The sequence below is a fragment of the Chionomys nivalis genome, chromosome 25, assembly GCF_950005125.1.
Source record: "Chionomys nivalis chromosome 25, mChiNiv1.1, whole genome shotgun sequence".
NCBI classification, from domain to species: Eukaryota; Metazoa; Chordata; class Mammalia; order Rodentia; family Cricetidae; genus Chionomys; species Chionomys nivalis.
The window spans coordinates 15,682,471-15,709,891 of NC_080110.1; the positions used below are offsets into that span (position 1 = coordinate 15,682,471).

The 27,421-nt window shown below is 36.9% G+C and overlaps 1 protein-coding gene across 1 annotated transcript; it reads left to right on the forward strand.

The window, feature by feature from the left end:
* Positions 1-27,421, forward strand: Rassf9 (Ras association domain family member 9). Its single transcript, XM_057757908.1, has 2 exons — positions 1-339; positions 24,997-27,421. Exons 1-2 carry the CDS (start codon positions 293-295, stop codon positions 26,255-26,257), a joined length of 1,308 nt encoding a protein of 435 aa, XP_057613891.1. The 5' UTR covers positions 1-292; the 3' UTR covers positions 26,258-27,421.

Genomic DNA, 27,421 nt, shown 5'->3' on the forward strand with positions numbered 1-27,421 from the left:
TCTCTGGTTTTTCTGCTTCCAAACAAACACCTTCTTCCAGGCTGAAGTTGGGCTGGTCTCCCTAGGAGCAGCAGCCACAACAATCCCGCAGTTCAAAGTTAAGAAGCAATTACACAACTTCCAGCAACTCTCTCAGCCGGTTGCTCATGAGCTGAAAGCCAGGAACGTCTGAGGAGGTGAAAAGGAAGAGTCCAGCCGTCCGCCTTTCACCGGAGGGACCCAGACACCCGTCCTCAGGCCCAGATCACTCTTCCATAAGGACTGTGTTTTTGCTTGCCTTACCGGACAGACTATGGCTCCCTTTGGAAGAAACATATTGAAGACGCGACATAAGAACAGGTAAAAAAGTTGTGTGTGTGTGTGTGAGTGTTGGGACTAAGTTTCCTAAGTATGAAAATATGTTTTTTTGCACTTCGATTCAGATGAAAACTGTTTTTGAAAGCACAAAGCCCAGAGGAGACAGCTCTAGAATGAAGAGCCAGCTCTTCAGAATCTATCTGTATTGATGATGGCAATGATACTCACAAGGATCATGGGAAATCATGACCGATTTTTAACTCTCTTTTCCCTTTATCGCAGTCTGAGTTCACTACAGACACCAACATTTTCTCTTTAATTTGTCCTGAACTTTGCGGGAGAGAAGAATAACAAGATTTAATTCGTTTAAACACGGGTTTAGAATTTTCACTTTTTGAAAAAGCTTCAGACTTTGATAAGATGTAAGAATTTCTAGCCCCTTGTTAGGGGTAAAAAAATACAATGCTAATATAGTCTGGAAACAATGCTTTGGTTTTCCCGAGAGTGGGTCATAACTTAGGTCTGGAAAGTTCCCAAGTGAAAACATTCCCATGAGGAGATTTTTATGAACTTTAGGTGACTTAGGCATTCAAAGAGGAGTCAGGAAGCTGAGTGCCTCAGATCTTCATGATCAAGTCAGCATTAACTGTGGTTTAAATACATATATTTAAACTGTAGATGAGAGGGGATAGGGAGGGCGAGGGATTGAATTTGAGATAATGGGATAATAGCCATATTTATATTTTAGTACCATATTTTATGTATGTCTCAAATATTACATTTTTATGCAAACAGCACAAGGGTAATTTTTGAAGGCTTTATATATCTTAATTTATTTCTTTTGGCATAGGGGCTTTCCAAACACACTCCTCTCCATTATGCCTGTTTGCGCTTGTCATAATATGCTTAGCGTAAATTTAAATGGTTACAATTACAAGGTAGGAAATGATATAATTATTTTAAAGCATCTGAGTGAAAACATAGTGATACAACTTTAAAGTAATTCTTCATACTTTATTTCGAATGCAAATATCTACTTCGCATATACTGTTTTTAACCCTTTCTAAATATATCAATGGTTTAGTTGACTGAATTTCTTTGAGAAATTATTTGGTAGTCTGATGCTTTCTAAAGCACTTTTATTTGCTAATAACTCAATCCTTTATGTTAAATGTGATATTTGTGAATTAAGTACGTTTTATAAAATGTTAAAGTAAGATGATAACAGTATATTTTAAAAGCTAACGGTACATGTTAAACTAGATTTTTGCATTAAAAGTGGCAAGGTATATATAAGTTCCCAGAAAACCCACCCCAGCTGTTCACCTCCAATTCTGTTGTTTCAAAGGGAATTTTTATAGTGCCACTAATATAGCATTTTTTCATTTCTTAGATCACTATGAGATTGTTTTAAAAGTATTCTGCAAAGGCTTAGCATTTTAACAAACAAGTTGTGCTTCTGGCAATCAAGTCTTCTCTTCAGAATTGTTGTTTGTGGTGAAGCTTTCCTTAAATCAATTCAAGAATGCCATCACTGGCATGCCATAAAACAGTGCCCTGAGCCCTTGAGTGCTCCCCTGCGGTCCCTTATCAAGCTGCATAGTCCACTTGCACCTTGTGGCTTTGGTGACTACACCTTCTGCTCTACCCATAAAACTAGCGGCCATTCAAGGGACTTACAGGAACAACTTTAGCACGATATTTCAAATGCAAAATTGTGATCAGGAGGTAAGAACGACAGAAAAACTGGAAGTTTACCAGCATTTCAAGTTTCTCTGAGAGAGAGCAGGTGTTGCTAAGGGTCATGATTTATGACCTCCATTTGAGGGTGTGAGCAGAGGTGGTAATGGGGAGGATGTGTGTAAGCTACTCTGGTAGGACTGGGTTGCTTCCTTTTGCAGATTTTTTTGTTCGGGAGGGGGGGGGGAGAGAGAGAGAGAGAGAGAGAGAGAGAGAGAGAGAGAGAGCCCAGCTGAGGACAATAACATAAAACTTTGACTACATATGAGTGTTCAAAATTGAGAACTCAATAAGTCATATTGGGCATTGAAATAGAATAATATAATGTGGCAATTAATATGAGGTCTTGTTAATAGGGTTTGTTCAGCACTTCAAGATCAAACAACAGATGAAAAAGACTTTCAGGGTTAAGTTCATCTGTTTCATTGACCAGGATCTAAGTGGTTTAGACCACCCCATTTCATCAGCAAAACAGGAAGTCTTTTTCGCTAAATGATGAGTCAGTCAGCTGCTTAGTAGAGAATGTGATTGGTAATATTTGTCTCATAAGAACTAACTGATTGGTTGAAATATATTCTGTTTGTGGGTACATGAATATGTGTGTATACAATTCGTCAAGCAGAAGGATGAATTTGAGTAACACATTCGTGTGTCATATGGTCTCTAACCATTGTTGGAGTTTGCGATTACAGAATTTTGACCAAATTCACATATTAATTTTAATTTTTGCATATTTTGTTGCTTTTCTTCACTGTCGGGGTGGTATTAAATCAACCAAGACTGGCCGGTATGAGCTAGGCCTGGAGCAGCTCAGAATAAATACATATCTGAGAGTTTCAGACATAAACATAATGTAAACGGAGCTGCAAAGGATGAGGCATAATAACATTTAGCTAACGAGCTGTGGAGTGAGGAGGGTGGAGTCATAGCTGTCTAGACACCATTATGTGTGCAGGCCTGGGAGAGTGCCTGGCATGTTGTAGACCTGTAATACAGTTGTTTGTTTAGTTGTGTGTACTAAGTTATAATTTCTCCTCAACCCAGAAAGACTGTCATTACTTTAGTCCTTGTTCGTCATATGATGCAAGCCACAGTTGCACAAAACTCAATACTCAAGAGAAACCAAATGACACTGAATACGATCAAAACCACGACGAGATAGCCAAATTATTTTATAGATTCAGACCCAAAGCTATTCCTCTTCTACCAGATAACTCATCACACGTGGAATGAAAACTTTCATTGAAACGTTTGGCAAGTTTTCTTTAGAAAATTCAAAAATACTACAAGGCAATGAACATTTTGGGCTTTTAACTTTAACCTTACATGTAAATGGAAGAGAGCCAATCTAAAAATTTTAATGATTATAATTAGCATTAATCTGCTCAAATGTTCTAATTGTATATTTAATTAGAAGAGTACAATTTTCAAAGGACCTCGTGTTCTCAGGGAATGGATTGCTTATTGTGGTTCCAAAATAATAAGATAAACTGTGACAGGAAATGACAGGATCCTGGGCATTGTTGTACATTTTGCTAATAAGACTTTTGTTCAATGTAACTAAAAATGATAGAAAATCGAGATTGCTTCTTTCTTTCTTCCTTTCTTCCTTTCTTCCTTTTTCTTTTTTTCTAACCCAACAAACCATTCCATTCAGGTTTTTAAGGTGTATGCTGATGGTTACTAGGCAACCATTTTTTTCCTCATATAAAAGGTAAGGAGTAAATCACAATACACTGATCCATTTGATATTCTTATGAACTTTCAGCGATTAAACTTAGATTTATAAAATGTATTTAGCTATTTATAGAGACTATTTTTGTGACTGTGATAGCGTTTGTATTGGTTTACACCCTCAGCTCAGTATCTTTCATAAATTAATATAATTAACTATTAATTTAGAACATTCATAAAAGTTTGAAGAACTACTGACACTTCAAGGTTAAATTGGGATGTTTAATTAGGAAACATAACTCCTTTGCTTTGCTTAAAACAGCCTCACTGTGCTTCAAGGCCACAATGTCCTTCAGCTTATGACCCTCCTGCCTCTGCTTCCTGAGAGTTGAATAAGGGTATGCCATCCAAACTTGTACAAGACATGATTTCTTTATGTCTTAATTAATAACATTCAGGGAGATGGTATTGGGTGTAACTTTTGCCTACTTTTACCTCCATTTGAGGGTGTCAGTCTGTCATGGGCTATACAGACAGCTTTCTTTTTCTTTTTTCTTTTTTTTGTGGATACTAAACTAAAGGGTCCCAGAAAATGTACCTGTACTGAATATATTTGAAGAAGTAAAGCTCCTCACATTTAAATAATTTTTAAAGCATTGACATTCATATTAGTGTTGAGTGGTTACAATTTACCTGGCTGTATTATATTTTATTTTTTAACAAGCACACGTATCATAAATATACCCTGTTAATTATTTCATCAAAAAGAAGAATTTGGTATTATGGTTAGAGTCAAAGATTTTGGCAAGAAGACTGTCTCCTTTCTGTAACTAGAAGTGGAAAATATCAGGTACTATTTTCTGTAACTTCAAATGGGGATTCAAACTGGTCACAAACTTGGTTTGAGGAATGCCAGATTTTTTGAGTTTGTAAATCTTTGCCATCCTCTGAGTTTCTGAAAAGACTTCTCTTGACTGGGACCTTAAGTGGTTGTCAGTTGGCAGCAGACAACCTATTAGAAACAATGGCTGGAATGCTTTATCCCTGGCAAGAATATCTCCAGAGCATTGGCAGGGGTGAAACTGAGCTCCAGGTTAAAACTTGAATTGATTGGGGGAGGGGGAGGTAAGAGTCAATTTAGCCAGCTTAACATTTACTGTGTAATACGTTGCAGTAGGCATCATACCAACAAGTGGCACACGCCAGTGAGAGCAGCTTTTGAACAAAAACTGTTTTGAAACAAGTTAAACAATTTATAACTGGATACAGTTTAATTTAGAAAATGTCTTGATCAGTTGGACTGGTTAAACAGAACATTTTAAGTGTATTTGATGTACAATCATAGAGGAGCTAACAACAGCTTATAGCCTTGACAAGGCATCTGTCTTTAGCATATTCACCTTCTAAAGTGAGCCCTAATAATAACTGTACTTCAAACATGACAAAGGAAAAAGTATAGCACATTCCCGTCTTCCGCCGTTCTTCAGGCATTTTCTACTTAAGGTGGTTTTGGTTTGCTTGTTTTGGTCTTTCATGTTAGTTTTGTCTCATTTTGTTTTGCTTTGAGAAAATCCTTCCGTATGTATAATTAATTCTCTCACGCGCTTAGGTTATAATTAGGGAATTTCCCCCTTTCCTTTCCTCCCCCCAAACCTTCCCATATACCCCTCATCGCTCTCTTTCAATTCCTTGGCCTTTTAACAATTAATTGTTTTTGCATACATACACATATATGCATATGTATCCCTAAATCAATAAATACAACCTATTCAATGTATCTAATGCTACTTGTACGTATGTTTCCCAGCTGACTATTTGGTATTTGAAAAGCAACCAGTGTGTTCTCTTCAAAAAACTTTCTGACTTGCAAGCATTCCTTAGCTGTCAGTAACTGTGTGGTGTTGAGGTCTGTGGACTGTACACTGGATCATACCTATTGCCATCCTTATTCAACTCACCCCTTGGTACTCATACTAGTGAGACTTTCTGGATGCAGTTTCTGATGTTCCTAGGACACACATCTCACAGCAAACTCCCAGATTTTCTGGCTCTTACAATCTTATCACCTTTATTCTGCATTGATCCCTGAGCCGTAAGTGCAGGAGTCGTACTGTAGATATATCCCCTGGGACTGAGCTCCATAACTCTGCATTTGGTTCGGTTGTGGCTTTCTGCAAAAGTCTCCATCTTTTGCAAAGGGAAGTTTATTTGATGGGGACTACACTTACCTGTGGGTTTAACGGCAAATGTTTAGAGTGTAGTTAGGGATTATGTTGTTGTACTGAAGTGGCGGGTTTAGGTTCTTCTCCAAGATTCATAATTTCATTAGCTCTAGGTAGTTGGCTAGGTTTCCATTACCTGGCCTGGTAAAAAACAAACCAAAAGGGGCACTGTCACTAGTGACACTCTGGTGGTGTTCATGCCTTCACTTGTGTGTTTTGAATGCAGCTGTATGTGTACATAAATAAGGTTCGGTGGCTCTCGGTGAACAGGCCCTGTAGATTTTAATGCTTTATTAAATCATTCCTCCTTCTTTTGAGATAAAAGTGAAATATGGCTGGAAACCATGTGTTCTCCCAAATAAAAGGCATATATTATGTTAGACTATTGTAGTGAATGAGACAAAGAACAAGTGTTCAAAATACACAGGAAAAATATTTTGGCTATGAGTGATTCTGTATTCACACAGACTTTAGGATACAGCCCAACTGTGTCCATACTAGCCATGCGTGCCAAGGGGTAAACAATCAAAAATTCTTCAACAAAGACAACAACAATAATAACATGCAAGAACAAATCTAAAATTTGCAATACTTGCATGCAAACGTATGTGAAGGACTTCTTATTTAAAATGATGTGTAGGTATCAAGTAATAAATTACTAAATTCCTTCTATGACTGGAAAAGTGATTCTTTTTCTGTATTAGCAGCAAGTTGCTTCACCCTTTCTAGCATTTCTTATAGCAACTCATTTTCTGTTGAGGATCTTTCTGAGACAGTGAATAAATAAACTCACAATTCACTTAATATTTAATACTGTTGAAAGTCGTAATTATCCAGACTCTACAGATGAGGCATCTAAAACACTGAACCTTGCAGCATTCAATAAGTGTCGAAATGGTTTCAAATTATTATTATTATTATTATTGCCCTACAGGACTGTTGTGTAGGTCTAGAATCCTTGGGATATAATTTTCTCATCTAAAAAAAAAAACAGAATTAATTCTAAGCCAACAGATTTGTGGATTAGACATTTAGGAAAGACTTGCCACAGTCCTAGAATATAATAACAGGTCAATAGTCATTCCCCTTTCAGGACTGTTAGGTAGGAAAATGCTAATTTTATAAAAATTTAAAACACATAAATATAGTGTGGTATTTGGCACTTTGAAATTCTAAGACTAACTTGTTAGAATTCCTGCAACAGAACTGGTCTCCTTATCACTAGTATGAAAACAATTAGAGTGTGGATTATTGAACATGAATAGAAGTGTCTACAAATACTGTCTTTTGGTGATAATGAAAGTACTTGAATTCTAACAGTATTTTAATCCCAAATTAATTTGCCATATATGTTAAATACATAACACAGCATGGTTTTTATTTATTATTTATGTGTATGTGTCTGTAACTGTGTATGGGTATCTACATTTAAATATTGGTACTCATGGAGCCAGAACAGGGTGTGGGGTCCACTGGAGTTAGGGATTACAGTTGCTTTTGATCAGCAGAAAATAATGGGTGCTGGGAAACAAACTCGGGAATCATTAGTGATTGACTCTCACTATAAGCATATGGGAGAGGGGTGGATGGAAGTGAAGAAAATAAAGAAACAGCATCGTAATTAAGTATCATTTATTAATCTCACACTGTGACAGGCCCGTGCAAGAGAAGGGAACTCAGTAAGATGTGCAGAAAGATGTGGGATGGGGCTGAATCACACAGGCGTAAGACTGAGTCAGTACCATCAAAACAGAAGAGTCTAAGAATTGCACAGCAATATAGATCGTTTACCAAGAATCCATAACTATGATGGTAGTGGTGGTTGAAAACTTTTTACAACTGAGTTTACAAGGGATACGTTTAAGAAATAACTGTGAATGTTCCTATGACCTTGCCCTTCTTAATCTACTGTAGTTGACCTCAAAAAATTCTAATAATTTTGTTAGATTCATCAGTTTATTGCATTATATGGTTGAGTTGTTTTAGCTCTTACCTTTTAGTCAATATTCTTGTGACTAGCTGCCCAGCTTTTGAAAGCTTTCATGCCCTCGTCTGTGCTATAGAATTAGTACATGCTGCATGTGAACTCTACTTATGGACTTATGATGTATGTTTGCTATTCTCAACCAGTAAGGCAGGTATTTTATAGAGTCTTAAATGCCTTTAAATTATTCTGGTGTGTGTATCTGTTCTGATCTCTTTCAGCCCCACTGGAATTTCCTGCCATTGTGGTTAGCTGAAGGAAGACGGCAATGTCTTTGAGAGATCATAATCTCCCACAGAAGGGCCTGTGGGGTAGCTTTTTTTTTTTTTTCTCTGCCAATAAGACCTCAGATTTTTCTGGAAGCTAGAGCAGATGCCTTCGAAAAGCTATGGTCATTTCCATGGGGTAAACATATAATAAATCCATTCCTACACGAAGAAAAGAAGCTCAATTAAGAAATAGCTCTTTGGAAACTGCAGATTCTTGATAATTCATTGTCATTCACAGTGCAGGAACCTGACCTTCACCCTTTTAGGAGGCTACAAAGTCTCGGCAGTTATTTCTTTACTTCCTAGCCACTGTTGACAGAGAAAAGTCAAAGGAAGAACTTTCTTAGAACTGTTAAAAATACACACAAGATGTAGTAACATGATCATCTTAGTGTTATTGGTTGTATTTTAAAATGGATAAAATCATATTTTAGATAATTACATGAATGAAGACATACAATAAAATGTTTTACACAGTCTCTCCCAACTGAACTATTATGTAAGGTTTTAATGTATTTTGCCAACTGAAAGAAAACATTCATGAGTTACCCCTTTCTCTCTCTTTCTCCCCACACACATGTTTTATTTACTATATATATCTATTATACACTATTCACTTGTTTTATATATATATATATATATATATATATATATATATATATGTATATGTATGTATACTTGTTAGGATTCAAGGTGCTGATTAGTGATTTAAAAGATCTTGAAATATTATTTAAACCCAAATTTGGGTGACTTATAAAGGATAAGTCCTATACAGATGATGTTTTTTAAGGAACTGAATAATTAATAGACATATAAGACCTATCTAAATGCTGAAAGTGTGGGCAATTACAATTGTCATTTAAAAACATCATCATCCAACAATAAATGTGTATCTTATCTTGAAATATATATTATACCATATGTTATTTAGTTGCTAAGAATAAAGTGGTCCAAGTTCCCTTGTTGCCTAATATATAAGTATGGTACTAAAACAACACTATAAAACAGTAAATTAATAAGAAATTTTAGATAGTTGTTATTGTCATAAGGAATGAAAACAGCATGTCATATTGAAGAATGTTTTGTAAGGATGCTTTTAAATTAAGGGTTAAACAGGCAAAAATATTAAGGTGTGTAAGGAGCCTGGGGAAGACCATTTCAGGCATACAAAATATTGTCTTCATCGTGGAAAAGGGCTTTGTGCTGCAGATCACAAGTGATTGTATTCGAAGAGTAAGAGAAATTTACTGAAGTGTGTGTAGTAAGGGAAATTTATAGTCACCCTTGTGTTTTTGAAAGATCAGTGTGTCTATTAAATGAAGTGATAATTGTGATACATGAAGAGAGAACGCAAGTGGTAAATGAGAAAAACAGGTCTAGTCAAAAGTCATTACCAGTGTAGTCAGAGTAGAACAGCAAGAGCCGTGGAAAGACGGAAGATGTTTGAAAGTAGGATTTATAAGTTTTTAATGTGTGAAGGGATATTAGAACATGGATAATTAAGAAATTTTAAATTACTTAACTGTAAGTGGTTGTGCTGATAGAAAACATGTATGGGAAAATAGATGTTGAGGACATGTGGGGAATTTAATGATTCTTGAGTGCTTTATTAAGTTTCAAATGCTAACTCAGTATTCAAGGGGAGGTGCTTAAGGTGAGATTGATGTCTGATGCTCAGGACAGGAAATGTCAAAGAGTTTCTTCAGTGATAAAGAGAGGTTTACCTTGGTGTTAGACAGCAAAGGCAACATTAAACTATAAATGAGATATAAGACTTGACTAAAAAAAATGGAAAAAAAAGAGCAAAGATTATCACAGGCTTAAAAAAAACAACAAAGAGAAAAAAGTGAGGTGCTTGGTATTGCTTCATTTTGTTTACAGAAAATGAATGGTTTACTTCATTCTGTGGAAGTCCCTAATTAATCTGTGATTAATCTAGAGACATAAGGTTCAAGGCACTTCAGAAATAAGATGTATAGGCCAATGAAAGGAGAGGTAATAAAAGAGACCTCTCCATAGGGAGTGAAGAGTTCGGTAAGAGTCACCATTGGAGATAGAATTTATAAGAATTCAAGTTCAGTGACCAGGGCAGTGTCAGGATAGAAAAGAGAATCCATGAGGATAGCAGTTTTGGTTCTGAGTCACTGAGGACCTAGGCGTGTCATGATGAAGATCAGGAAGAAAGTAACCAGGACAAATTAAGGGAGGGAAGATCAAGGGGAAGAGTGAAAACACAAGGTGCCAGTTAAATGTTTCCAAACATTCTACCTACGGACACCTGGTGTTTGGACATAAGCACCTGGGGAGGGACCGTGATAGCCTTCATTCATCTTGCCTCCACAGTTCTGCCTTCATGTGGGCATGATTTATATGGGTCATCGTGCTTCTGGAGAAGGGCTTTATAGGCCACATGCACTGGTTTCCAGCCAGGAATTCCAGGTTGACTAATCCAATGATAATCCCACTCAGAGCACATGGGTCAATCATCTTTAAGTAAAAGAGAGAGAGAGAGAGAGAGAGAGAGAGAGAGAGAGAGAGAGAGAGAGAGAGATTTAATTCCTACCATACAAAGTTTCTGGATGTCAAAGATGAAAGACTGAGTACAAGACCGTATGGGAAGCAAACCACAGCAGAATACGCTGATACTGAGTATCCACTAGATTCTGCAGAACCATGAGGAATGGGTGTCTATTTCTATTTGGATTGCGTGAGTGGGGTTTTTTTATTAAAACAAAAATTTTCTAGAGGACAATTTCAGAGAATTTCCCAGAGGAAACAACAATGGGGGCAGAATGTAATTCAGCTGGGCAAGAAAAAACAGGGGATGTTTTGGGACAAGAATACCAGTCTACACACACACACAAACACACACACACATGTGCATGAGTGTGTGTGTGTGTGTACATATATGTATCAGGGTCAGTTCATTCTGAAGTCATTATATAACAGTATAATAGAACAGTCAGAGGTCAGCGAGTAATTAGGAATTAAGGTACTTGTAAGGAATTGTTTGGCTAGATGCGGAGACAGATCAGGAAACTAGTTTAAAAGGTTGAAACATCAGTTATCTGCTCCTATGATTTGCATGTCCATTTATTAATGTGGGGAATTTAAGCTCTAGATATACTCATAATTTTTTTGCTTCCACATTCCCTACAGCTTTGCTTGGTGATTGTCTCTGCTTAAATTCTTCCTGTCTTCTGTCTCTTTTTCTTCAATTCTTATTACCTGATACATTACCACTTCTCCCATTTAGTGACATCTTCACCTCAATTATCTTTCTTACACAAATCCAAACTGCAAACTATAAATACTTTCTCTGGTTCATCACTTTCCACGATCTCTTTAACTCAACCCAGAGTGTCTGCCCCCCCAACTCATTCTAGAAGAGACAACTTTCTTCTCCTTATCAGGTAACTTCTAATTGCCAAAGACAGTAGTCATTTCCAGAACTCACATGACTCCACCTTTCATAAGGATTGTAACTTCTTTAAGCTGTCCTGAAGCCCTCTCATTCTTGGCTTCTAGGACACCACTGTTATGTAGTCTTTCTTCTATTTTTTTTTTCATTCTGATGTCATGTTTTCCATAGGCCTTGTGTAGTCTACACTTGGAACATGAAATCCTTATAGCCACCAACTCTTTATACTTCCTTTCCAAAAGAAAAGGTTTATATTACTTCTCTTCTTCAGTATGTCTTGCTATGGCTCAAAAACAAAGAGACAGAGACAGAGAGACAGAGAGAGAGAAGGAAAGAAAGAAGGAAGGAAGGAAGGAAGGAAGGAAGGAAGGAAGGAAGGAAGAGGAAGGAAAGAAAAAGAAAGAAAGAAAGAAAGAAAGAAAGAAAGAAAGAAAGAAAGAAAGAAAGAAAGAAAGGATGGACCAATGTGATAAAAAGATACTCTGTGGAAGTACATGAAGGGTTTCAGCATCTACTCTCTTCCTTTGGAATGTTTCCTGAGATTGTTTGATGACAAACCTGCCATGATGTACCGTGATGGGCAGAGAGAACCGCACAGGCATGGACTGCTTCACGCTACCATACTTAGGAAGAACCCGCTACTTTGAACGCATAATCAGTTATTGTTTGGGGTTCTCAAAAAGGAAACTGATGAATAAAGTTCAAATACCTACAGCCCTCCGTAAAGACAACATTCAGGTTGGGTAGCTTTTCCTACAGTCAACATGTTCTGTTGGTATGAAATAATTTTCCCTATAATACAAATCAGTCAGGAAACTTTACTTTCCAGGTAGAGACAGAGTTAACACTGGGAAGTACACACTGGAATGGACAAAGAGATTTAACATATTTCTCAGGGCTTTGTCTGGTAAATACTAATGTTAAATATTTACATTTTGATTAAAATCAATTTCCGGAATCCAAACACTGAGCTCAGTTTACTTACCCTCCAGTAGTCTTCCATGCACATTCTTCATACACTCCCTTCCCTTTCCCTGTGTGTGGGGATCATGTTCCAAACCTACACTGCCACCGCGGAATGTCAAGGGCTCTCTTCTGCACGGCTCGCTTATAGTTTCCCTCAAAACTTAACTGGACATTACTGGAGCATAAAACTAGTAAGTGTTCATACAGGCATGTGCCAAATGAACTGTTCAGAGCCATCTTCTTTGCGTTTATCTCCATTAATATTTTGCTCTCCTGTCTTGTCATGGAAAGCTTAAGTTTTCTACAGAACTTTAATTCTCAAAGCATTTTAAATAAAATACTAATGATCTATGTGTGAAGGAGGTTTTGTAGGGTTTATGCTTCATTTCAAAAAACCACTGATTCATATTTTCTCTGTGACCTCAGGAAGGATATGGGTTACTTAGTGGGGAAGGGTCAGTGTTTATCTCTTACAATTGGCAGGGTTTTGCTCCGAGTTGCTGTGGCTAGTGTTTGCTTCACCCTGAGTCTAATTAGCCCAAAAGAGATTGTGGGTCAGAGTTGACTTGCTTGTTTGTGCTTGAATGATTTTAACTTTTATCAGATTCCATTTTATGAGTTTGTAGATGGGTAAGTATACTTTTAAACAGTCAATAATAATCATCATTTATCACGAATATTTCTAAGGCAGGTATAGCATATTTGCTTAATTTAAAACACATTTTTTTTTTGAGATAGCACAGAAAATCTCAAAACATCTGGCCTTGGAAGTGCATGCTTTGATCCCAATACTCTAAACATAGGTATCATGGAATAATCTCTGTGAGTTTTGGGCTAACCTTGTCTACACAGTAAGCTGACCAGCTGGTACTACACAGTGAACCTCTGTCTCAAAAGAAAAATAAAAGCAAGTAAGCAAGAAGAAAAGAAGGAAGGGAGGAAAGTAATAAAATTAACAGCCCAATATAACTCTTAAATACTGGGAAGCATGGGAATGTATCTGTTTCTATACCATATTAAAATTAAATTCAACACTTTCTAAAACATACAAAGGCCCGCAATTCACTTCAGGAGTGTTAGTCAACAGTTAATGTTTTAAAATTAGCAACCCATCAGCATATTCTATAACATCAGACTAAAATCATGTTATTTTCATACAAAATATCAGGTTTATCTTAATTTCTTATTAAATATTCAGTGAGAAGGCAAATGACACAGTTCATTTGTTTTTGTAGTAAAGAAGGTAGCTGAATTTGTGTACTGAAAGTGTTTTGTGCAGATCATGAAATTTCTGAGTTGTGCCTAGAATACCAAATAGTTTAGAAAGCATTAAAATGTGTGTTTTTCTTTTCCTGGGTTTACAGTGAAACTGTACCAGGTTACTTGCTCTCAGATTTCTAAAGTCAAGAATTTCCTTGTGTTTGTTCATGAGTCAGCAAAAGTTCTGTGGGAAGGGCTGGGTAATAAATGTCTTAGAGTTTGTGAGCCATCAGATCTCTCTCTCTGCTAATTAGCTTGGCCCTTGTAGAGTGAAGGAAACCAGAGAGAGGATGTAAATGAACAATCATGACTGGGTTTCAATAAACCTTTATGGACACTCATATTCAGTCAGACAATATCCATGGGTTATGAGAGATTTTTTTCTCCTCTTAGGAACTTAAAATATTTACAAGTTTAAGACACACTCTTAGCTCCTAGAATGATGTCTTTCACTTTTAGATCCCAAGTCTAGCGTAAGCAGTAGTTGTTTAAGACAAAGTACTGATTCATATGCAACAGAATACTATGTTGTAAAGAAGAGTTTGTATAAAAAGTCAATATGATGAGAAATATAATTTTGAATAAAATAGTTTAATACGAAATGACTGTTCTTTCTCCTCTGTAAAATGGGCACAACAGTAGGAAAACATTACTTTGCGATGAGGATTAAATAAATAAAAATGTGAAAATTATTTGGAAAGGTGCAGACAGAGCTCACAATAAGCATCTGTTCAGTGTTATTATTATACTATTGTTTGAGCAAAGCCATCATGTAAGCACAGAAAGGCGATGAGGAAATGGATATCTTTCCACAAAGCTTTTACTTCCCAGCTATATGACAATTTCCTGAACAGAAAAGTCAACTTGTCACCTTTGTTTGTTATTGGACCAGTCTCAAGCTTCTGATGTTCCTGCCTCTGCTTCCTGAGTGCACGATCGTCTCAGCACTCCAGCACATTCCTTACAGTTTACCTAACAAATGAACGCAGATGCAAATTATAATTTATACACTGTGTTTCAAATGCATAGGCTATTTTGAGGTAATTATGAAAACGAAACGGTCTAAAATAGATTTACAAAGATTTAACTTTTTAATTGTTGCGCATTTAATATTTGTCCTGATGAAGTTTTACGTATAAGTTTCTATATTGGTGTCACACCCTCTATGACAAATCTAACTGGTCTTATTGTGATCAAGCATACACATTTCCCTCATGAAATAATGATAAAGCTGGTTAAATGAGTCAGATAAACTAATCACAGTTGCGGGTTGACAACCCATTGTGCTTGGGAAAAGTGCTACTGAGGTAGAAATTATAAACTTCTGGTCTGAAAGTAGCTGTGACATTTTAATTGCTGTTAAGCATCCAAACTGATTATGTCACTCTCAATATTTTAAACTTTTTAAGTGAAATAGATCTGGATTTACAGCCTCAAGCCAATTTATAACCTTGGGGCCTATATCTTTGGGAGCTTCTTCTTTATTCAAAGGAATTCAGTGTTCTTGGTGCCAGTGAGATGGATCAGTAGTTAAGATGGTATGCTGCTCTTGCAGAGGAACTTGAGCTTCCTAGCACCCAAATCAGACGCTGACAACTGCCTGTAACTCTAGCTCCAGGGTTTATTTCTGGACTCCTTAAAGAATTAAAAGTTTTGGTTAGAGCCATATGTTTCTCTATAACTTCTCGCCATGTTTGAGTTTGTGCTTAGTAAGTACCTTGTCATTCTTTAGTTGCTTTCATAATATTGATTCTGAATCTTGTCATATAGGCTCATCCTCTTGTTTATTGACTTGTTAAAATATGAAGGCCATTTACTTTGATTGAAAGATTCCAAACCTAGACCTCATTTCTCATGAGATTTAATAGCCGATTTGGGTAAAATAAGCTGAGAAAGGCCTGTTTGAAGGGATTCTGTAACTGCCATGGCCACTTAGCTTTTTCATGCTCAAAGTAACTCAAAAATTGAACTATTATAAGTCACTAAAATCTGTGATTTGGACTGGAAAGATGACTCGGTGGATAAAGCACTTCGTGTACAAGTGTGGGGACCTGATTCTGGAGCCCAGAACCTTCATAGCAAGTGTGGCAGCCATTTGTCATCTCAGCATTTATGAGTCAGAGACTGAGATTCCCACAGTAGGCTGGGTAGGTTGTCCAGATCCTTGGAAACTTGCTTCAATAAATATTGTGGAGACTAATGGGGGAAGGCACCAAGTGATGTCAACTTCTGGCTTCCACATGCACACATGTGCAAATGGGTACACATGTGTCCCCACAAATGTGTGTTCATACACATGCAACATGAAAACATATGTACACATACTCACCAAAGACATATCAAAAATATTTCCTGTTCTATGATTCCTTAAAGTTATTTTTTTCTAAAACATTTATTTTGTGTTTTTCAGAATACTGGTTATGTAACAGTAAATAGCATATTCAATTCAGCATATTAGAGGCTTTTACATTCATGAATTAAACCATCTACATATCTATATCTAAAGCATTACAAAAACAATTGCATTAGTTGTGAACATACACAGACTTCTTCATTCCCATTGTCATTATTCTCCACACAAGACAGTTTATCAAATTCTTGCTTGACTTCTTTAAGCTATAGGTATTTTGGAATCATTCAAAGACTATGGTAGAAAGTGCAAGGAAGATGTGCCAATCTTGTACCATTTTACAGAGTAGCTAAAGTATCTCGGGGTTTGTCATCTCTGAGGTCTGCAAAACAAGAACTGTGGATCCTGAGAAGTGACTTTGTGTTGTCATGATTCTGTTTTGTTGTTTTTAAATCTATGAAGACAATTTTCACTTCCCTATGGAATGAGAATTTTGAGTAAAACCCATTTATTTGCATTCTACTTTACATACTATACTGTGACATTTTCTTACCCTAACCAAAAAGGCTGACAATATACAAATCAGAAACCCTCACTTTACACCCAACAGATAAAGGCAAAAATGAGTAGTTGCTGCTGATAGTGCAACTCGTGTGAACAATTATGTTAAGACAGTGTTAGGATCTAGGGCCTAGGGAGCTGATTCAAAGGGTAAAGGCATCTGCTCTGTGCTTGATATTTGAGTTTGATTTCTGGGACCTATGTGTTGGAAGAGGTGAACTAACTCTGGAACATTGTGCTCTGTCCTACAAATATGTAAGATGTTGTAAACACACAGACATATAGAAACACACACACACAATTAAATGAATAAATAAGTAAGAATACTTTTACATGATAGCTTTTGATTAACAGAAAGGAAACAATGCTACATTCATTGTAGTTTTATTGCTGGGATGTTCCATGAAGGCTGTGGCTCATTGGTTTATCTGATCCTTTTTAACTTTCTTACAACCCAAATAGTAACAGGTGAGAAAAAAAGTTTCATCATTTCCTGCAGTTGTAGCTGGATATTTCCATTTCATCCTATAAATGCCATAGGAGTTTTATCTTGTCTTCCTCTTTGCATAAATTTTGTGAGCTTGGAAATCCCCTTAACCATAATCTTGCTTGTTCACTCTGTCTGGGGCAGGCTAGGGTTTGGGGAGAGTGGGAGAGAGCAGCACAATGCTCACACATTCCAATGACTCCAACCACAGGCAGCCATCACCCAGGTGTCCTTGTTTATTCCCATAACTCTGTACCCACACATCTCCTTTCACCTTACAACCCACGCTCCATATTTACTAGCCCAATGTTCTTTCCTAACGAAGAAGGAAGCTTTGAGAAGGTGTAAAACCAGGGTTTTCTATCAACTAGCATGGTTTTATTTTGAGTGTGTTTTGACAGCATCAAAATGCAAAAGTCATATTTCTTCCAGTCAGCTAAGGGTTAACAGAATGTCCACATGGAAAAGGTTGGCATGGAATGGAAAAGGGGAGAAAGTTACCTTATGTAATATTTAATAGAGGACTAACGTTCATCAACATTTGTTTTGTTGTTTTGGTGACTCGTAATGTCACTTTTTTTTTTGCTTTTATGCATTTTTTTCTGCTAGATTCCATAGGAAAGAAAATAAAAATGGGTGGAGGTGTAGCTTAGATAAATCGTGGAAGCAACGAGCCATTTAAACTAGCATTTCCTAAACACTTTCCACCCCAACTACGTTTTCCCCCACAAATATTATATGGCCCAAATCTGTCAATATTCTATATATTTGTAAAAGTCAAATGCTTATTGGGTATAAAGCATAAAGATATTTTGTCTAAAATATTATTTTCTATACATTGTCTATATTTAACTATTTATTAAAATATAGGAAAATTTTCACACTAATAATATGGATCTGTTTATTTTGCCTTAAAAATTAAAGTTAAGCTAGGCAGTGTTGGCATATGTCTTTAATCCCAGCACTCAGGAGGCAGAAGGAGGATCTGAGTTTGAGGTCAGCCTGGTCTACAAAGGGAGTTCTTGGACAGACAGGCCAGTTACAGAGAAAACAAAGAGAAAAAAAGATTAAAATTAGAATTTTTGAATATTTGCATAGGATGTGAAGTATACCTTTAAGGTTTGATGGACAGTCAGTGATAAGCATCAATGCTGACAGGGCAGCTTCTCATAAACACATCGTGTGGAATGGAAGAAGTAAGTTTATGAAATATTTCTGAAATTGTTAGAAAGTCCTTTTTCACTCCAAGTCAAAATTCATGTAACTTTATATGAAATTGAAGTCAGCAACTAGAAGAGGAAGATTTGAAACTGAACATTTTAATAAAGTACACTGCAAAGATACATACTCAGGAATTTTGGTAGGAGCAAAAGTATGTTTTCATAATCAAATTGTTGTATTTCTTAAAAAAGCAAAATTTATATCTAGCAATTGTTCATGTTTAATATGTTTAAGCCATGTGCCTCTTGTGTGGAGTGACCCCTTCCGGGTGCCAAGAAAGCTTGTGTGTTCAGAACCAAGACTGCAGTGAAGCACCTTAGATCCATTTTATGCTTGAGTCTTAACTAATTTGAAGTTCTTGCATATTACAAAAACTTTTATTACTGCCAATTTTTTGACCTCTTGCATTCAGTTTCTTCAAGACTATGAGTTTTGATTCACAATGGAAAATCCTATGCTTTAAACAGTGTCATTGGCATTTTAGATGGGACAGTTCTTGCTGCAAGGGACCCTTTCGTGAACTGTAGGATATTGTGTTACTGGTCTCTACACAGTAAATGTCAATAGTGTGTGGCATCTGATGTGTAAACTAGTAGTATATGTCAACATTGACAGTATGTTTTGAGATGTAATCTGGTGTGACAGATCATCAGACATCCGATGAATCTTTAGCTTAAAATCAATTATGGTAATAAGAAAGAAGTAGAGATTGGCCTTTGGGAACCAGTCAGTACTGATTCACCCCCAATGCTCCTCAGCTCACTTTTTTTTATTTTATTTTATTTTATTTTTATTTTTCGAGACAGGGTTTCTCTGTAGCTTTTTTGGTTCCTGTCCTGGAACTAGCTCTTGTAGACCAGGGTGGTCTCGAACTCACAGAGATCCGCTTGCCTCTGCCTCCCGAGTGATGGGATTAAAGGCGTGTGCCACCACTGCCAGGCTCAGCTTACTATTTTTCAATAAGATTATGACAATTTCTAGCACAAATGTCAGTAGTATAAAACACCTCATGAAGTGTCTGAATTTCAAGCGTAAAGACTTGTTCTACAGAGATTCAAGTGACAAAAACATTTGATTTCAAAGCAATCTTGTGCATGATAGATACATTGTGTCCATATCATACTTTCCAGGCAGACTTAGGAAATGAAGAATTTTTGTATGGAATCCACAGAAAAATGTTTCCAGATTTCCAAATGTTGTTATTACGTATGAGTTATATCATAGTGTTTCTATGCAATACTTGAATGACAAACATAGTGTATAAAGTGATTATTCTTAGTCATTTCTACTGATTCTTATTGTTTTGAAATTTGGTTCTCTGTGAAGTAAACAGTTATACTGGTAAGTTTAATATATTCACATTCAACTATATTGTTGTCTGCTATATTCCTTTAAGAAAATCTGCTCTTTAATTCTACATACCAATTTCAATTTCTGGTCCATTTGGATAACTAAAAACTAAGGTCAGTTTATCCATTCACCTTCAGTTCCTTCTGATTTACATGCAGCACCTTGTATAAAGACAAAGTTTAGGGCTATCTATTTGATGTTGTAATGCCATATATATATATATATATATATATATATATATATATATATATATGTATTTCACTTCATTTTAGTTTGTGACTTCAAGACTTAAGTTTTTAATTTATCTTCTTGTGCTTTATTAGCAGGAGTTATTCAATGGAATGTTTGATAGTATAAATTTTGAATTTCTAAGCAAACCTATCCTGTGGGAAATTTTGTGGCTCTAAATTTAATTATTAATGAGTGAATATTTTGTGTTCCTATTTGATGACAGACATCACATAAAATACCTAATACTCAATATTGTATATGCAAATCCAGAGAATCATATAACTATACTGAGAAGGATTCTCTTTACAAATAGTGCTAAGATACAAACACCAACTTGAAATGAATCATTAGATGTAGTAAGGAGGCCACTTGTTTGTCCTGGCCACCCAGAACTGAAATAATCACATAGAAACAATATTAATTAAATCACTGCTTGACCCATTAGCTCTAGCTTCTTACCGGCTTACTCTTACATATTAATTTAACCCATTTTTATTAATCTGTATATCACCACGTGGCTGTGGCTTACCGGCTAATGTTTCATCCGACTCAGGTGGGGCTACATGGCTTCTCTCTGACTCTGCCTCCTTTCTCCCAGCATACAGTTCAGCTTTCCCTGCCTAGATCTGTTCTTTCCTGCCATGGGCTCAAAGCAGTTCTTTATTCATTAACCAACAAAAGCAACACATAGATAGATGGACCTCACACACGAATTAGATTCTGAGGTATTCTAAATTAAAAACAATAAAATTGGTTGTAATGTCCTTAGGACCTGTAAGTCTGTATATGATGTGACTTACAAATGTACTTGTGGCTCAAATCCTTAAAACTTCATTGAACTGTGAGGGTTCTAATTTCATCTATATTACACTATTTTGTGAGTTCATAGATATGATGCTAAGGACCAATCGAGGTGATAGAACATTTGGGGTACACACTTGATGTTTACTACTGGTACCTAGGTCTTCCCTTTTGCTCTCTACTTCCTGGATTCATGAGATGGGCATCTCTGTTCTACTGAGTCCTCTCCACCGTGATGATTTACCTCACCAATTCTAAGACACAATGGAGCCACCTGATCATGGTTTGTGGTTTCTTAATCAATGAGCCAACATAAATCCTTCCCCTCTTGTGTTCTTTTCTCAGGCATTCTGTCACAGCAATAGAGCCCCACTAATACTCTCCAAACCAGAGAGCAAAACCAACACAAAGTACATCTCAGAAGTGCTATGTATTTACACATTTCTATCTTCATATAACAATGCCTTGCAAAATCATCTTGAGTCTCAAGTGCTACAACTGCATTCCCTAGATAAGCATTGTTTGTTATGTTACATCACAAACCAGGTTATCACACTAAGTTTGTATTTTCAACTTTTTGTTATGCATATATTTGTAGATAACATGGCTTTCACCAGATAGCACATTTCCAAAAACTGGTATGCTAGACCTGAACTGGAGTGTAAACTAAATTAAGAAATAAGCTCTTCTTTCTAATGTTTCAGAGTTAAATTTTTTTTTTTTTTTTTTTTTTTTTTTTTTTTTTTTGGTTTTTCGAGACAGGGTTTCTCTCAGAGTTAAATTTTTTTATCCATATCAGGCGACTAAATTTTCTACTATTCAAAGAACACAATTCAATTTTTTTTTTTTTTTGATTTTTCGAGACAGGGTTTCTCTGTGGCTTTGGAGCCTGTCCTGGAACTAGCTCTGTAGACCAGGCTGGTCTCGAACTCACAGAGATCCGCCTGTCTCTGCCTCCCGAGTGCTGGGATTAAGACAATTCAATTATTTATTAAGGAAATATTAAGAATTCTAGTGTGGGTTAATGTTTGTGGATGTTTATTTTGACTCTGTTTTAATTTTGATCCTTTTTTTTTAATTTTGGGAAACACTAAGGACCATCATTATTCCTCAGCAGTAAAGCATTTGAATATACTTGCTATATTAAGGAACTTAGTACTAGATCTGTGACTGAGAGTGTGCACATTCCAACCCAACACCTGTTTCCCATAGTGTGCCAGAGACAGTCTAGTAAGTCATTCTTGTCTTTGTAGCTTGTACAGCTCCATAGAAAAGGTGATTAGGAAATATTTGTCAAGTGGGTGAATCGAAACTCAGTCAGAACAGCATCAGAGAATAACTCATTTTCAAAATCCCAAGCCAGCAACAAAATACCCTTTATACATGACAAAACACAGGCAAGTCATGACAGATTTGTTACCTACTTTTGCAAAGTTATTTTAAAAAAATAACTTAAATTTTTATTTTTTTTAAATACTGTAGTTACTTGTACTATCAATTAATGTTGATAATAAGACAAAAACTAATGTTTATATTTTATATATCATTATGAAAAATCACATAAATAACTTGTAATTAACAGAAATGAAGAATGAGCGACTGCTTTTAAAATTATCAAAGCTGATGTAAACAACCCTTAACTGCAAAACATTAAAACATTTGCAGTAATTTTTAGTATTGTATGTGCATGGCTAAGATGCATAAATAAAAGATTATTTACAGCTACTTTATACTGTATTGCCATAACACAGATAGTAATTTGTCAATTACTTCCTTTGAGAACACACTTGTTTTCATTTTGCATATTGCTGTGGACTTTTTCCTCTATGAGTAAGAATATAATTTTTTTTGTCATTCTGAATTTTATCACAGTTTGCATGGCACATAATAAGCCAATGAACTATAACCATAGTCAGAATACCACACTTCTTTTTAAAAATATATTATTCAACACGAATTATTGAGTGAAAAGATTTTGCAAGAGATTTGTCAAAATCCGATATAGATTTCAGGTGATGATATAAATTCTACTTTCTAAAGTTGAACATTTCATTTTCCTAAGTCCTCTACTAGGGAATGAGTTTGGTCTTAATTTGGCTCTAGTGTCACTGATTTTTCTTCCTCTTCATCTCAGAAGTAAATAGCTAAAGTGAGATGTGTATTCCACATGAAAGAAAATCCATAGAAGAGCATTAGTGAGTTTTGCTTCTAAAACATAAACATTGTACATTTTAAGTGCTGAATGGAAGGCTGACAATGTCTTTGGTAACTTCTTCATCGAGTATATGCTTCAGCATCATTACATAATGTGATGAATAATTCGCCTTAACTCGCACCACAAATCTCTCACGGCATCATAAATCACATCAGAGTATAAATTGTATCACCGATTTGCTAGCGTTCTTTTGAAAGGAATTGCGAAAGACACAGTCCATGTGGCTGACACTCACAATGGAAATGTGGTTTCAACAGTTCTCCAAAGTGACTATTAGCAGTTATATAGTCCCCTTACTTTTTAACTCAAGAAAACTGTTTTTATCTACCTCTTGATAACCACTTCTTTATATTTTAATTTACATTTGAAGTCATGCAACGGTTTATTTCTGCCCTATATTTACAGTAACAAGGGAATGGATAATTTATGTAACTATGGTGTTCAGAAATATAATCTTAAGGAAGTGATTAAGGTTGCATATCCTTGCATGTGCCAGGATAGGGAGTGGCTGCATATAGCCATGTGCCCTCTCCATGTCTTGCCACAGGATGCTCTATGATACTTTGGGATTTTTATCAGCAAGAAGTCCTTATTAGATAAAGTCCCTAGGGTGTGTGCATTTAGAACTGTAAGCCACAGTAAATCTTTGCTCCCCTTTAGAAAGCAGTCTGTTTCAATTATTTTGTTAGCTAGTGATCAAAACCAAACTAATGCATCAGTTCCCTCAATAGCAAAAAGAGGATATGCTACCAAATCTATGAACATGCATATTCTAACTCCAATCACTTTCTAATATTTCTATGTCTAAAAAAATAGTTCTTTAAACCATTATCTTTTCATCCTTTCCCCAACACTCTTGTATAGGGTTGTGGGAGGTGGGCCTGGGTGAAGGACGCTGATCATTTATTTAGGGCAGGTCTTCAGGACCATGATTCCTTCCTGTTAGAAATCTGTGTTTTTGTTTTTGTTTTTGTTTTTTTTTTTTTTTGGTTTTTCAAGACAGGGTTTCTCTGTGGTTTTGGAGCCTGTCCTGGAACTAGCTCTTGTAGACCAGGCTGGTCTCGAACTCACAGAGATCCGCCTGCCTCTGCCTCCCAAGTGCTGGGATTAAAGGCGTGCGCCACCACCGCCCGGCTAGAAATCTGTTTTGTGTTTGTATCACATTATAAGCCGTTTTTCTATTCCCTGTCTACCAGGTTCCCTACTCCACATGTCCCATACACTACCATGGTGTTCTTCCCAAGTATATGAAACCAAGCCTTAGAATGCAGCCTCTGAAACTGAGTGACTCCTTCCTTCCTTGAATGGTCTATTCCAGATACTTTGACACAGCAATGCAAAACCTGATACATGATACCACTTTTGTAACAGATTCCTGCATAAACATTGCCTTTGTTTATCGCTATTACTCCTGTTACCATTTCTGCAGTGATGTCAACCATGCTTGTATAGAATTGGCATAAGCACTTGCTCGATGAAAGAATGGTTGCATTGAATATAAAATCATAGAGCTAACTATTTTTGGCTCTACAAAATACCTAATCTGATCGTTCCTGTTTATATACTCTAACCTTAAGACTCCTGCATAAAGGGAAATGCCTCATCCTATATCTTCCTTTGTCATGCTCCCAGCCATTATTATCACCGTATCTGTTCTGCGAACATGCCAAGACTAATTTTAAAAGATTAAACAAAAAAGAAAACATTCCATTTGTTTATCAGTGACAATGTGCCCTTCCCATAACCAGCTAAAAAGGCAATTGAATAAAAAATTCCAAAAGCTTCGCATTCCTTTCTTAGAGCACAACTTCCTATTCTGCAGTAACGATGTCAAATTATGTCCCTCGTTAAAAGTAGAGGCAAGAAAAGGCATTAATGATGCTAAATCATCATTCTGAGTTTACACAGGTGATGACAGAAATATAATGCACTTTGTTTTCCTTTTAGATCTCCAACTAAGGACATGGATTCCGAAGAGAAGGAAATTGTGGTTTGGGTTTGCCAGGAGGAAAAGATTGTCTGTGGATTAACTAAACGCACCACCTCCACCGACGTCATCCAGGCTTTGCTGGAGGAGCATGAAGCTACCTTTGGAGAGAAGCGGTTTCTGCTGGGCAAGGCCAGCGACTACTGCATCGTGGAGAAGTGGAGGGGCTCAGAGCGGGCCCTTCCTCCCCTGACGAGAATCCTCAAGTTGTGGAAGGCTTGGGGAGATGAGCAAGCCAATATGCAGTTTGTTTTGGTTAAAGCTGATGCCTTTCTCCCTGTTCCACTGTGGAGGACGGCTGAAACTAAACTTGTGCAAAACAGTGAAAAGCCATGGGAGCTCAGCCCGGCCAATTACATGAAAACTTTACCACCGGATAAACAAAAACGAATCGTCAGGAAAACCTTTCGGAAACTGGCGAAAATCAAGCAGGACACGGTTTCTCACGATCGAGACCACATGGAGACTTTAGTTCATCTAATTATTTCTCAGGATCACACCATTCACCAGCAAGTACAAAGAATGAAAGAGTTAGATATGGAAATTGAAAAATGTGAAGCTAAGATCCACCTGGACCGGGTAGGGCATGATGGGGACAATTACGTTCAGGAGGCATATTTAATGCCCAGGCTCAGTGAAAATGAGCCAAAGTTAGATTTTCCACCTGAGGACAGCCAGGCTCCAATGGACCTGAACGACAGCGAGGGCATGGCACAGCTGGAAGAACGATTGCAATACTACAGGGTGCTCATCGAAAAGCTCTCCGCGGAAATTGAGAGAGAGGTGAAGAGCTCGGGCATCGATGGAAGTGAAGATACAGAGGGGGCAGCGGCCTGGGAACTCGAAAACTCTGATTTGGAGAACGTAAAGTGCGATTTGGAGAAGAGCATGAAAGCTGGTCTGAAAATCCACTCTCACTTGAGTGGTATCCAGAAAGAGATTAAATACAGTGACTCACTGCTTCAGATGAAAGCAAGGGAATACGAACTCCTAGCCAAGGAGTTCAGCTCGCTTCACCTTAGCAACAAAGATGGATGCCAGCTAAAAGAAAATAGAGGAAAGGGATCCGGTGCTCCCAGCAGCGGTGAGGAGATCCCTCCATTAACTCCAGGGGTATTGAACACATACACAAATGACACAGATTCGGATACTGGCATCAGCTCCAACCACAGCCAGGACTCTGAAACGACTCTGGGCGATGTACTGCTGTTGTCAACGTAACTCAGATGCCTTCTTTCTGACAATTAATCATGTTTTTTTTTGTGTGTGATTGAACTAGAAACTCTGTTCCATATATGACTCTGTGAAAGTGTAAACCGTGCTAAAATATCTAGTAGTTAATAAATAAAAAGCTAGTGAACATCGTTGTTCGTTTACATATAATGCTTTCAATTTGACTTAATTACAGGTTCAAGCAATGAACTGTGTATTAGGGATGCAGCAGATCTAGTCCGTGGTTACATAACACAGAGACAACGTAATGGGAATTGATTGACCGTTCCCCCCATGAGACAGGAAGGACATGAACTTGAAAACAGTTCTCAACTTTGTTCATCAAACTATCCATGCTGCAAGCTGACAACATTGAATCATTAGAATGTTTAAAGTCTATAAAGTATAGGTTGGCTCCTATGTTGTATGTGTCCTAGATGGATTAATTCAAATCTTGCTTTTTCAATTGTCAGGTTGTAAAATGTATTTGGTGTGTGCGTGTGTGTGCGTATGTGAGTGTGTGTGTATGTGTGTCGCTTCCTGGCTGCTGTCTGTTTAAGTCTAAGGGACAGGAAGCTGTTGGGACATGCATAATTCCCGACAGTGAACCAGTTTGGGCACAGAAGTGGCAAAGTCAAGTGCTGTAGACACTCAGCTTTCTTCCCCCTAAGCACATCTAACATGATCACGAACTATACATAAGTTCTTCCTATCTACCCATTAGATAGTCTATCAAACAATGCTGTAGGTTCATTATTTTGGAAGTTAGAGTGTAGGTTATTGAAGAACTCAGTCATTATTGTGTTTATACCCTCCCAACTGCGTACATTGAAGTGGAATTTACTGTCCTTTGTGTATATAGCAGTGTTTTGTTCTCTGCGAACAGAGTAGAGTTGAATGTTTGTTCTAGTATCCTGTAAGCCAGCTGTCAGGATTTCCAGGGTGGTTAAAAGAGCTCAGAACTTTTAAGCTGTCCTAAGCACACTAAGGGAAATTCAAGAGATTGAATGGATTATCTGGATTCTGTCTTCACTCTTAATTAGAATGTTTTGCTTGATTTTAAAACAGACATTTACCGCACTCCTAGCTTATTTTTTCTTCATACCTCTCTTTTCTTTCTCCCTTCTTCAAAGCCAAGGCAGAATGCCATCAGAAAATAATTAATTCATTATT

What these genes read in the sequence shown, in the direction of transcription:
- Rassf9 (XM_057757908.1), top strand. Translation starts at nt 293, where the DNA reads ATGGCTCCCTTTGGAAGAAACATATTGAAGACGCGACATAAGAACAG. An exon ending in AAGACGCGACATAAGAACAG is followed by an intron (nt 340 to 24,996) that starts GTAAAAAAGTTG and finishes TTTTCCTTTTAG; the next exon opens with ATCTCCAACTAAGGACATGG.